The sequence below is a fragment of the Daphnia magna genome, linkage group LG7 (assembly GCF_020631705.1).
Source record: "Daphnia magna isolate NIES linkage group LG7, ASM2063170v1.1, whole genome shotgun sequence".
NCBI lineage: Eukaryota > Metazoa > Arthropoda > Branchiopoda > Diplostraca > Daphniidae > Daphnia > Daphnia magna.
In genome coordinates, this window is record NC_059188.1 from 6,658,557 (window position 1) to 6,670,246 (window position 11,690).

The 11,690-nt window shown below is 40.6% G+C and overlaps 3 protein-coding genes across 3 annotated transcripts; all 3 read left to right on the plus strand.

Moving 5' to 3' along the window:
- Positions 1 to 2,399: 2,399 nt before the first annotated feature.
- LOC116927453 (dolichyl pyrophosphate Man9GlcNAc2 alpha-1,3-glucosyltransferase) lies at positions 2,400 to 4,255 on the plus strand. Its single transcript, XM_045177064.1, is given in 4 exon segments — positions 2,400 to 2,632; positions 2,692 to 2,884; positions 2,944 to 3,443; positions 3,446 to 4,255. Coding segments are annotated over 3 exon segments (1,446 nt in total). The 5' UTR covers positions 2,400 to 2,632; positions 2,692 to 2,717; the 3' UTR covers positions 4,225 to 4,255.
- A 103-nt stretch (positions 4,256 to 4,358) lies between these two features.
- On the plus strand, positions 4,359 to 6,054 carry LOC123474671 (mevalonate kinase-like). Its single transcript, XM_045177065.1, is given in 6 exon segments — positions 4,359 to 4,453; positions 4,524 to 5,034; positions 5,104 to 5,528; positions 5,594 to 5,629; positions 5,695 to 5,779; positions 5,782 to 6,054. Coding segments are annotated over 5 exon segments (1,131 nt in total). The 5' UTR covers positions 4,359 to 4,453; positions 4,524 to 4,598; the 3' UTR covers positions 5,931 to 6,054.
- A 140-nt stretch (positions 6,055 to 6,194) lies between these two features.
- Positions 6,195 to 11,472, plus strand: LOC123474670 (leucine-rich repeat and calponin homology domain-containing protein 1-like). Its single transcript, XM_045177063.1, is given in 10 exon segments — positions 6,195 to 6,785; positions 6,966 to 7,110; positions 7,167 to 7,330; positions 7,333 to 7,398; positions 7,483 to 7,619; positions 7,677 to 8,033; positions 8,096 to 8,172; positions 8,241 to 9,027; positions 9,093 to 9,308; positions 9,955 to 11,472. Coding segments are annotated over 10 exon segments (2,637 nt in total). The 5' UTR covers positions 6,195 to 6,613; the 3' UTR covers positions 10,471 to 11,472.
- Positions 11,473 to 11,690: the final 218 nt, after the last annotated feature.

Consider the following 11,690-nt stretch of genomic DNA (forward strand, 5'->3'; position numbering starts at 1 on the left):
TATTTGACCTCGATATAGACTGTACTTTATTTATTATTAATTTTTTGTAGATGTGTTTACTTTCTGTAGCAGACAAAAATGGATGTTGTAGAGGAAACTGGCGGGCTGATAAGGGAGCCCGCCGTTTTTGTCTGCTACAGAAAGTAAACACGTCTACAAAAAATTAATAATAAATAAAGTACAGTCTATATCGAGGTCAAATAAAAATTACAAGATTACCTGATAACGAAGGAATTTCGTGATCCAATTATGAATAGAAAGAAAGATAATTTCAATGGAAAAAATTAAAACTAAAACTACAACGGGCGAAACTCCGTAAGCCGCCATGCAAAAACTGTTACTAGTTTGTGTCCAATTTTTTTTTCACAATTAATCGAACTGGCAACTTCGGACGTTAGCCAACTCTATTTAGACCTAATATGGTTACCTATAACGCTATTTTAATTTTGTGTACTGGGATAGAGGGATTACCCGAGACACGTTAAACCGCACCGACCTACCTACCTGAAAAATAGCTGATCGGTCATTACTCGGGTAGGTGCTTATCAAGCGGTTTTCTTTCGTTTAAAATACCCACTTTAAAAGATATGGCCCAGCCTTAACTTAAAATGGGTGAGCAAGTGAAGGAAAATAAATAAAACTATGATGTATTGCAAAAAACAAGTCAATTAGGGTACACAGTAATGATATCGGGTTTTGAAACCGGTTTCACTACCCGAATGGCCATGAGTGGAAATTCACAATTATTATAGTAATTTTAATGAAATTATACCATTAATTAATTAAGTAATATTCTAATAAATAAAAACAAAATTATAAGGTTAAAAGGCATTGTATTACGGAAAGGAAACAGAAAGAAAAATAAACAATAATCATAAATAATAACAAACACAAAACCAAAAAAATAACGGCTCGGGGGTTTTGTGTTTTTGCCTGACAGGGTTCAGGTCCCTGAACGAGATGGAGTTGCAACTGAATGCGAAAGGCAAGTTGCGCTAGTAAAGCGAATTGAGCTGCCTATCTCTTGCTGCAAATTGTGGCCAGGGACCTGAACCCTATCAGGAGTTGTCGTCATGTTTTGCCTGACAGCGTTCAGGTCCCTGAACGAGATGGAGTTGAGTTACTTTCGATTCATACACTGTTGCCAATTTACAAACTTCAAATCTTTGAAAAAAAGTATTTTGTATTTGTATTTGTATTTTATTCACTTTCAGCGTAAACGACCAATACAAATACAAATACTTTAAATAAGAAACAGCCCAAATACAAATACCGAATAAAATACGTATTTTAAGTATTTTATTTTAAAATAATTTTATTTTAATACCCAAATACGATACACTGATACGGAGTCTGTTTTGCCGGAAGAGCAAACGGTTTTCGAGATATTATGGCGAATTGGCGAATTGGCGACCATGCCGTACCCTATCGGAAACTTCCTGAACGGAGTGAGGGCCCGTAGTAGACGACCATGATCGAAACAATGGAGCTCACACGACCTGTGAAAAAAACCTGTCCGTTGCCGGGTGACGCACAAAGCTTCGCCTTGAAAAATAACTTCGCGGCCTGATTTTCCCTATCTTCATGACCGACGTGCCATCTCTCTGAAAAAAATCTCCAGAAATTTCGAGTCGCTCTTAGATTGCTCCGCATTCCTTTATTGTTGAGCCGATAATTGACAGGACCCCTTCGTTAATCTCCGCGTTATCTCCTCTACAACACGACGTCAAGTTTTGCGACGCAGCATCTAAAATAAGAAAACGTATAAAGGATACGTACGAGACCCTGCAATCGACTCGAGTTGGCTGACTAAACTGCTCCACACTCCTTCGTCGTTCAGCCGATAAAAACGGGGACTCGACCGGGAGCTGCTGCGTTATTTCCTCTACAAATGGAGACCAATTTCAGCGGCACAGCATCTAAAAAAAAAAACGAACGAAAGATTAGTGCGGACACCCCTGAAATCGCCGCGCCGTCAGCGCAATCTCTGGGGTAAAGTCTCAGAAAAAGTGTCGGTCGATCCAACGGTCGTTGTAGAAGGGTAGGGTTGCCTGTATCAGGGGGTTGGGAAATGCGAGTTTTGATAGAATCCCTATCGGGAAATTATATCGTGGTTAAACCAGTAATGAACGCACGCCACTAAAGTATTCTAAACTCAATTTTCCAGAAAAAATTTCGAAGCTGGCAGAGACGATCAATTCCAATGTATTTTGATTTTGACTTAGAGCAGTTTGAAGACATCTTGAGCTGTTCAAAACAACGAGTTAAAGTTGTTCAAAAACAAATTTAAATTTAAATAAAAACGAAAAAGAACCCTTCAGGTACCTTGCAAACGCACGTAGCTGACAATTTTCGAATATTGATATTTATCGATGAATTACTATTCAGTAAATATGATAATTTATCGTCAACCTGTGAGTCGTTTACACGTTTAGTTTCATTTCTAACTGACAGATGGTACCAATTTTTTAACCACAGACCTGTTGAGTTGTGGAAGAAAGGGAAAAGGCTTTGACAAGTTAGGGCGGCGTCAGTTTCACAGCGGAAGTTGTCTACAATCGTGTATCCAATGGCAACTTTTACAGAGAACTTGCGAACAAAACTACAGTCCACGTTGAACGCCGTGCATTGCGTAAGGTTTTTTTTTTTTTTTTTCGTTGTGTTATTTATTTTTAGTGATTTTCGCCATAGTAGTCATAGCGTAGTAAGGATTCACTATGGAGGTCCCTTACAAGTTAGAAGTCATTGCTTTGACTACAATCATCATTAAACTGGGTGTCTCAGTTTTCCCATATTCTGGCAAAAATCAACCTCCAAAATTTGGAGATTATGAAGCTCAAAGACATTGGATGGAAATTACGGTTAACTTACCCCTACAGGACTGGTAGGTTTGATGTCGAGATAGGTTGGCTGATATTATTCATAGGATATCCATCTCATCAGGTATAGAAATACAACAGACAATGATTTATTGTACTGGGGACTGGATTACCCTCCTCTCACAGCATATCACAGCTACCTAACTGGATTGGTGGCTAAGAAAATCAACCAAGACTATGTTAAACTCCATGTGTCCCGGGGATTTGAAAACTTTGACCACCAATATTTCATGAGGATGTCCGTCCTTGTGTCTGATTGTATTTTCTTTGTCAGTGCACTTTATTTTTACATTAGAAGCTTGAAGATGAGTAATAAGTACAAATGGGTTTTCTTTGCTTTGTCATCACACCCTGGACTTACCCTTATAGATTATGGTCATTTTCAGTACAATTGTGTTTCGTTGGGGTTGACCTTGTGGGCAATCATTTTTGTTTCTCAGGGAAAGAATGTGTTAGCAGCAATTGCCTTTTCAGCTGCCTTAAACTTTAAGCAGATGGAGTTGTATCATGCAATACCTATCTTCTTCTATTTGCTGGCTTCCTGTCAACCTAAAGGTTCCTCACTTCCTCCCAACTAAAGAATTTGGTCCAGATTGGCGCTGCCACAGTGGCCACCTTTGCAATCATTTGGTATCCATTTCTTCAAATTCATGATGGGGTTTTCCAGCAAGTCATCGTCAGAATCTTTCCTTTTCAGCGTGGAATCTTTGAAGACTATGTCGCCAATTTTTGGTGCACACTAAATGTTGTGATCAAAATCAAACGACTTTTAAACCCAACCTCAATCGCCAGCTATTCTTTGATTCTGACTGCCCTCTTTAGCTTTCCTTGTGGAATTCATCTCTATTTCAAAAACACTTTTCGTAATTTACACCTCTGCCTGATCAATGTATCCCTGGCCTTCTTTCTTTTCTCCTATCACGTTCATGAAAAGTCAATCCTTTTGGTAACATTGCCCGTTTCTATAGCCAGTCCGTACTTTCCGCTGACGGCCTTTTGGTTCCTCTCCATTTCTCATTTCTCCATGTTGCCTCTGTACGCCAAAGATGATCTAGTAATTCCTGCCATGGCTGTTCTCGCGTTATACTGTTTGTTGGCTCACAGCAGTCTTAAGCTTGAAACGCCCCGTTCCATCACGTTGAAATGTCTTGTTGGAGTTTCCGTTACTGGAAGTGCCGTTTTAGCGCTACTGTTCCTCACTTGTCCCAATCCAGCAGCATATCCTTTTTTTTGGACATTGCTGATTTCATTTTGGAGTTTTGCACATTTTTCTGTTTTCTTTGCATATTTTCTTTGGTTACAATTTGGGGTCGGTGCTAAGTCGTTGAAATTTAAATTGCAGTGATGGAAAGTGGGAATACATGAGGACACACAAACATGGCCTTTTGTGTAGTAAATATGAAGTTTGTCTTTATTTGTGTGTACTTCAGGTTTTTCTTTCTTTTCAATTCTTTATTTTTCTTTTTTTTTTTTTCATAGGAGGTAGAAGACCTGTCAGACGGCTGCGGGGCAAAGATTTCAGTCATTGTTGTATCAGAGCAGTTTGAAGGCAAACCTCTTCTCCAGCGCCACAGGTGAAATAGTTTTTTGTTGTGTTGGAGTGTTACTCCATAAGAAGAAGAGTGCTATCGTTTTTCGTCACAGGTTGGTGAATTCTATTCTTGAAGAAGAATTGAAATCGATTCACGCTTTCAGCCAGAAAACGTTGACTCCGGAACAATGGGAGAAACTCAAGAGCCAACCGTCAGGAAGTTCGTAGTTAGGACACCTGGGAAACTCATCCTTACCGGTGAACATGCCGTTGTCTATGGCAAATTGGCTTTAGCTGCGAGCGTTGACCTGACTACTGAAATGTATTTGACATTACACACTGATCGTCACGGTTCATCGTCTTTTGTTGTCTATCTTGAAGATTTGAAATTCGATTGCTCTTTACCTCTAGCGGACTTGCAGACTTCCAATGCTGGAAATGCCCCTAATCTGGATTTAGAATTGCTTGACAAATTAAAATCGCTAATAGCCACTAGAGTCCCTGCTGATACTAACCATACTGTTCAAATGTCTTTGTTGGCCCTGTGTTTCTTGTATTGTTCCATTGTCGGCAATTCAGACGCAAGTTTCGAAATACGGGTGAAATCAACCATACCCATTGGAGGTACAGTTTGGAGCCGAATAATTTTTCAAATTTATAATCATTAAAACAGTTGCTTTGAAAAACCTACAGCTGGCTTAGGCAGTTCGGCCGCTTTTTCCGTTGGCTCCTCAGCAGTTTTTCATCTTCTTCATTATCTACTGTCAAGTCAGGGTGTTTTCGTCCCTGATTTGGATGTAATCAATAGTTGGGCTTTTCAATGTGAGAAAATGTTCCATGCTACGCCATCAGGCATCGATAATGCAGTTTGCACGTATGGAGGCGCCGTAAAATACAAAAAGGCCGTCATAGGCTCCATTTCCATTCCGGAAGCGCGTATCTTACTCGTGAACACAGGAGTGGGTCGTCAGACTAAGCTATTGGTGGAAGCTGTTCGTCAAAAACGAAATGATTTCACTGCCATCATGGACCCGATTCTAGATTCAATCGACCAGATTAGCTGCAAAATGGCTGAAATCGTTCAACTGCCACCAGATTCTAGTTTCTCTGCTATTCAGGTATGCTCAATTGAAGTTTTGAAAGTTATCGCTCGCGGTTCAACTGAAGTTTGACATCAATTCAGGAATTATTGTCGATGAATCATTGGCTGTTGGCTTCGGTGAGATTTGACAGACTAATCAAACACCTTGTAGTTCATGTGACTTAAATTCCAAATTTTTACAGATGGGCGTTTCACATCCATCTTTAGATGAAATTCATCGACTGGCACGAGCTCACGGTCAAGCTGGCAAACTTACTGGAGCCGGTGGAGGGGTCTGGCTTATGTCTGGCTCAATCCTAATTGCTCCGATGATCAAGTGAATGCCTTGCAGCATCAACTCACGTTGGGCAACTTTACTTGCTGGCCTACTCGTTTAGGAGTCAAAGGGGTACACATTGAAGATTTAAATGACGATTAAGAGTTAAGTCAGATTAGATTAAAGGAATACCAACCTTCAGATACCATAGATTACGTTTTTTAATATCTATATAGCAGCCTGTATATTTGTCAGAAATCGCAGGAATACACATAGGTCCAGAGAACAACCGAATCTTCAAGGATGGAAAATGATCTAGCCTTTTACATCTAGTCGTATAATTTTGAATACGCACAAGGCCAACCTAAATCACAGGCTTGTGGAATTAATGCATGTTTCATCAGTGGGAAGGTCAAAAAGGAGAGATAGAAATAAAAATCCAAAATGGGTGCGTTAAATTAGGTACAGTACCACCAACAGACTTTACCCGTCTTGCCTTGCCCTCAGATTTTTCTTGGCTCGTTCCTGGCTGAAGTCTAAAAGGGTTAATATTTTGTCCGTGCGATGGCGCTTATGTCTCAGAAATAGTTATCCTTGGGCATTTTGGAATGCGCCAAGGAAAAAAGATCAAACTGAAAATTAAAAAGAGAAAACAGTTGTGGTACGCTACCGACCTTCAAGTTACAACCGACCCCCTTGTGTCTGCATTTCCCGTAGATGACAATCAGTAGACCATAAGGCTTGACGAGTTTCGACTTCCGACTTACTCGGACAAAACAGTTGCAGTGAATGACGGATGTTACTGCAGACATTACACGGATAATGGGCAATGGCCGGTGCTTGACATGGCCGGAGCTATTGGTTCAACCGTCGGGCCTCAGAGCCCATTGAATCGTAATCTTGAACGGCTTTTAGAAGAAGCTCAAATAAGTGGTGAATTGCGTGTTAGTTGTCGTCGCCTAAGAGAGTTCCCCAAAGTGGCTAGCAAGTACAACCTCAATGACACTGTTTATACTGGTAAAGAGAGCATTTTCTTGTGATCAACCTTTTTGACATTGTTCTTTGGCATAGAGCCAACACTTGTTTTTTTCTTTTTTCTTTTACTGCTTTACTATATTGACATTCATCTATGTTGTGTGCCAAAAGTTCAATTCTGAATGCAAGGTTTGTAAGCTGATTTACATTGTTTGATTACAGATTTGTCAAAAAATAAATTATCAGAACTGCCCAGTGAAATAACACGATTTACAGCTTTAGAGAAGCTAAATCTGTATCACAATGTAATCCGATTCATTCCAGATACTGTAACGTTCCTTCAATGTCTTACATATTTAGACATCAGGTAGTTGATTGGAAACTATGCTATAGAAAATATATATTAATCTCCTTGTTGTTTAGTCGCAATCAGCTTAGTGTACTACCACCATATCTTTGCAAGTTACCCTTGCAAGTTTTGCTGGTTAGTCATAATAGGTTGGTGAGTTTACCAGAAGAAATCAATCAGTTGTCCAAGCTGATCGAGCTAGATGCATCATGCAACCAGCTCAGTCACCTTCCCGTTCAGTTGGGGACCTCCAACACTTGGAAGCCCTCAATCTGAGGAAAAACTTTCTGGTTGAACTTCCAAGAGGTACATCTCTCATCCTTTTAGAATCACATGAAAAATTTTGGTCTTCACTCTTACTCTAATTCTTGCATTCACGCATTTGAGCAGAATTGATGTTTCTCCAGTTGGTAACACTTGACATCAGCGTCAACAGGATCTCAGCCTTACCTGTGGAACTACGCTATATGGTGTCTTTGGTTGACCTATGTGTTGAACACAATCCTTTGGCTTCGCCTCCCGCACATGTATGTATTATCGTATATCTACAACCTGACAGTTATTTACTAATCATTATATTGTAGCTATGCACTCGAGGACGAATTCACATTTTCAAGTATCTTGAAATCGAAGCCATTAAAGAAGACAGAAAGCGAGACATTCTGGAGGGTGGTGATTGTCGCAGATTGCCTAGGAAGCCCTCTACTTTGCCGGATTCTCGCTTTTCAGCCAACGATCCTCGCCGCAAGAGATACACTATCGACAACAGTAATGGCTTCGGAAACTGTAATAACAGTAGTAGCAAACAGCCCGTAGTTGTAGATGGACTCGATATGCGCTGGCCGCAGCAGAGCAATCAGCAAAATGATGTTAACCTGCCTACCACGGAAACAGCTCCATCGTTTACTCCCGCTTCGCTCAATCATAACCACCCAGTGAAGGTATTTTTATTTAGACTTATTGGTCGTGCGTACGTTATTTGAAATTATTCATCCCCCTTTAGACTGAAGATGAAGACGATGACGAACAAGGCAACGAAGAAAGACGCAGAGCTGCCCGAAAAATATTGGAACACCAAATGTACTTTGAAACTTTTAGATAATTCTATTTAAACTTACTTACACATTATTCTTGCGTGATCTATTTAGGGCATCGCAAGATGACCAGAGACTACCCAATCACGGTCAGACCTATCGAGAATACAAAGAGTCTTTACGGCAGCAGCGGAGCAATGTCTACAAGGTGCGGGAAAATAGCCACACTCCTAGTCCTGACACCCCTCCGTTGTCCGGTAACCATACAGCGGATTATGGCCGGCAGTTGTTACTTCAAATGCCGCAACAACAACCACAGCAACGACCAGAAGGATTTACGCCTTACAAATCATGGGAAAGCAATCCCAACCAAACACCTGCTTCCGATTCTTCTACTCAACCTCATCCATCATCATTCGCTTTGACGGGCGATTTCAGTCGCCCGTTGAGTTTGAACCTCAGTCACGAAGAAAGCAGCAAAATAAACGTCAAAGCCGTACAGAAAGAAGCTGTCCTTTCGTACGTCAAGGCCAAAACTAGTCCGTCGTCAGTAGCTCAGCCACCGCCCTTCCGCTCACCAACAACAGAGTTGCTCAGCCCTACATTGCCCTATCGTTCGCCGCCTGTCGTTCCCAGTTCTACGGTCGAGTCGAACAATGTAACACCTCCCTACCGCCAACCGCCGCCTGAACCAATAAACGGAAGTCGCAAGATTGCCACCGTCAAAGCCGGACCATCAATTCTTAGTCGGCAAAATTCGCTAACAAATTCCACTAATGGCAATCAGACTCCCCCGCCGTCCAATCCCTCTTCTCATACAGCTGCCACCGCCAGCTTTACTGTCCGCCGAGAGATGGAGAGACAACGAGAGGAGATGGAACAAATTCAACATTTGCGCCAAGTAATTATTTGTTTATTTCTTGTTTCGACTATTTGCATTTCTAATACTGTCGTTGATTAAACTAGTGCATCGAAATGCGGCTCAAAGTGACCTTACCTGACGACCTGTCGTCTGCTCTGCAAGATGGAGTCGTTTTATGCCATCTGGCTAACCACGTCCGACCGCGGTCTGTGGCTAGCATCCACGTCCCGTCTCCGGCCGTGCCGAAACTAACAGTAGCAAAATGCCGACGGAATGTGGAGAACTTTATCGAAGCTTGCCGTAGAATTGGTGTTTCTGAGGTGAGTCGAAACATTTCCACTATATAAAAGTGCGCACAAATCCTTTCGCCCTTCTCGCTCCGACCCCGTTTTTGCTTTTTTTTTTTTTTTTTTACTTAAAAAAATAAAATCTCTGTTTTTTTTTTTAATTCGACATTTTCTATTACGGCGGGAAGGGGATGGGATGATGAACTTGGTGAATGGTCGATGTTGCGCATTTTCTTTTTTTTTTTTTTTTTAATTATTATTATTATTTTGTTTTGTTATTGTCTTGCTATTTTTCTGGCCAGCTTGTCTCTCGTTTCGGGGTTTTCGTTGATTTTTTCTTTTAAAAAACTGTCTTTCGTAAACCATCCTTATGTTTCATACTCAAATTTCTTTCATTTTTACCCACGACCAAACGGAGCATGTCTTTCTTGATAATTTATTTCTGCACAAGCATGCTAGATTCATGACTAAACAAAGGATATTTAATATTACAAATAATCCAGAAAGTGGTTCTTAAAAAAATTCGTTATTTTAATCCACTGTTCCGATTTACTTTTATTTTTTATTTTTTTCTCTCTCCACCATCCTCCTCATCTCTTTTTCTCTTTCACTTATTTCACCTTTTTTCTTTCTCTTTCTCTTCGTACTGTGGCTTTGGGTTATCCTTTTTACTACGAAGCAGACCTCATTGTGCGCCTGGGAGGACGTGACGACGGCACCAAACACTAGACGGCTGCTCGAAACCGTGCGGGTCTTGCTTGATCCCGCCACCTTGGAAAAAGTTCCATCGGATGCTTGTATTCACTTCATTGCGGCACCTTCTAATCCGCCTACCCCTCCTCCAACTCCAACTCTAACTCTCACCCCCACCGAGTCATCCCCAACCCCATTCGAACTGATCGATCCGGCTGATCAGACGGTAGATGTGAATGAAAATGACCAAAACGTGAAACGTAGTTCCCTTAAAACGAAACGGGTCACTTTTGTTCCGGACATTGTCGTGGAACACGTTGAACCCGAGGAGTCTGTCGTTCAGGCGCCTTCCGATAGTAGTTGTTCCCCTAGCGCGATGGACACCGACCACAAAGACTTGGTTAGAGTGTCGTTGACTGAGTTATGGCTTTCACATTCCGCGTTGTTGCTCGTACTTTTGGCAGCCATCGTTTTCTACCATTGGCTTCCGGCCGACCAGTAAAGAATTGTTTATCGTAATTTTCTTTTTCCCATCCCTCCATTGACCTAGTCGGTTGTAGTACATACACAGAACATTTGAATGAGCAAAAATAACTTTTAAGTTTTGGGAAACAACAACGAACATTCCCGTGACCTTATAGATTCAGTTTTCACCTAAAATGAAATCTGCTTAATCGCATGGGTGCCTCGATATTTCCGCAAAAAAACCAAAAGTGATACAGATCATTGCGTAATTTGTCTTGTAACTTATTGTATCGTTTTCTGTCTTGTTCCTATCGCATTTTCTTGTCCGGCTTCTCTTTCGGGATTCGTTCGAATTTCAACATTAGCCAACCTTCTCTTTCGTGATGAAAATAATGGCTATTAACGAGACTCCAGTTTCAAGCTACCTAAATTGCTTTTTTTTTCTTTCAGTCTCTAGTGTTTTGTTCCTCTGTGTTCTCATGCATAGCTAATAGTGATTGTCGAACTGAGTTTCCAAGCAACAATCGAGCAGCCCATCTAGAATTTAGTTTACGATCAATGATCAATCCCAGAAAGGCGGTTCGTTTAATTTGTGTATGTAGTATAGAGGCCAGTCGCCATGTCGTAGTAACTCTTGAATTGATTACCTTCTCCGGCAGCAAATTATTTCAATACCCCCTTTTTTTTTGGTTTTGTTTGTGCGAAAGTAGCCGGAAGTGACTTTACGGAGAGGGCTAGTGATAATGAATATTGAAAATACCCTTCATCAGTAGCAGTATTTTAGTGCAGTGATTATGTGTCGGTGCCTGTTCAGACGCTTGCCTAAAGAGCTTTTTTTTTTTCCTTATTCCAAGGAATGCATAATATTTTGAGCTAACCAAGAGATGTAAGCAAATCAGCAATTTTAAGAAGAACAATAATATTCAACGGTTGAATAGCTTGTGTTTGTCGGCTCATTTTTCGTTTGCATTGTAGTTTTTTTTCTGACTTTTGGTTGCATAATATACGATTAGCCAAGCTGGCTAGGGAAAAAACAAAACAAACTAATAACAGTAACAGTTTATCGGAGTAAACGTAGAAATAAGAGTTTCGTAGAAACCCAATCTTAAATCTACCATACGCTCCCCGGGATCACAACTATATTTGTTTTTGTTTTTAACATTTATTTTTCTTTCTTTCTTTTTGTTTTTCTTCTTTTTTTTTTTTTTTTGTTGTTTGTTCGTTTTTGTTTATGTTTTTTTTTTTTCTTTTCTATTA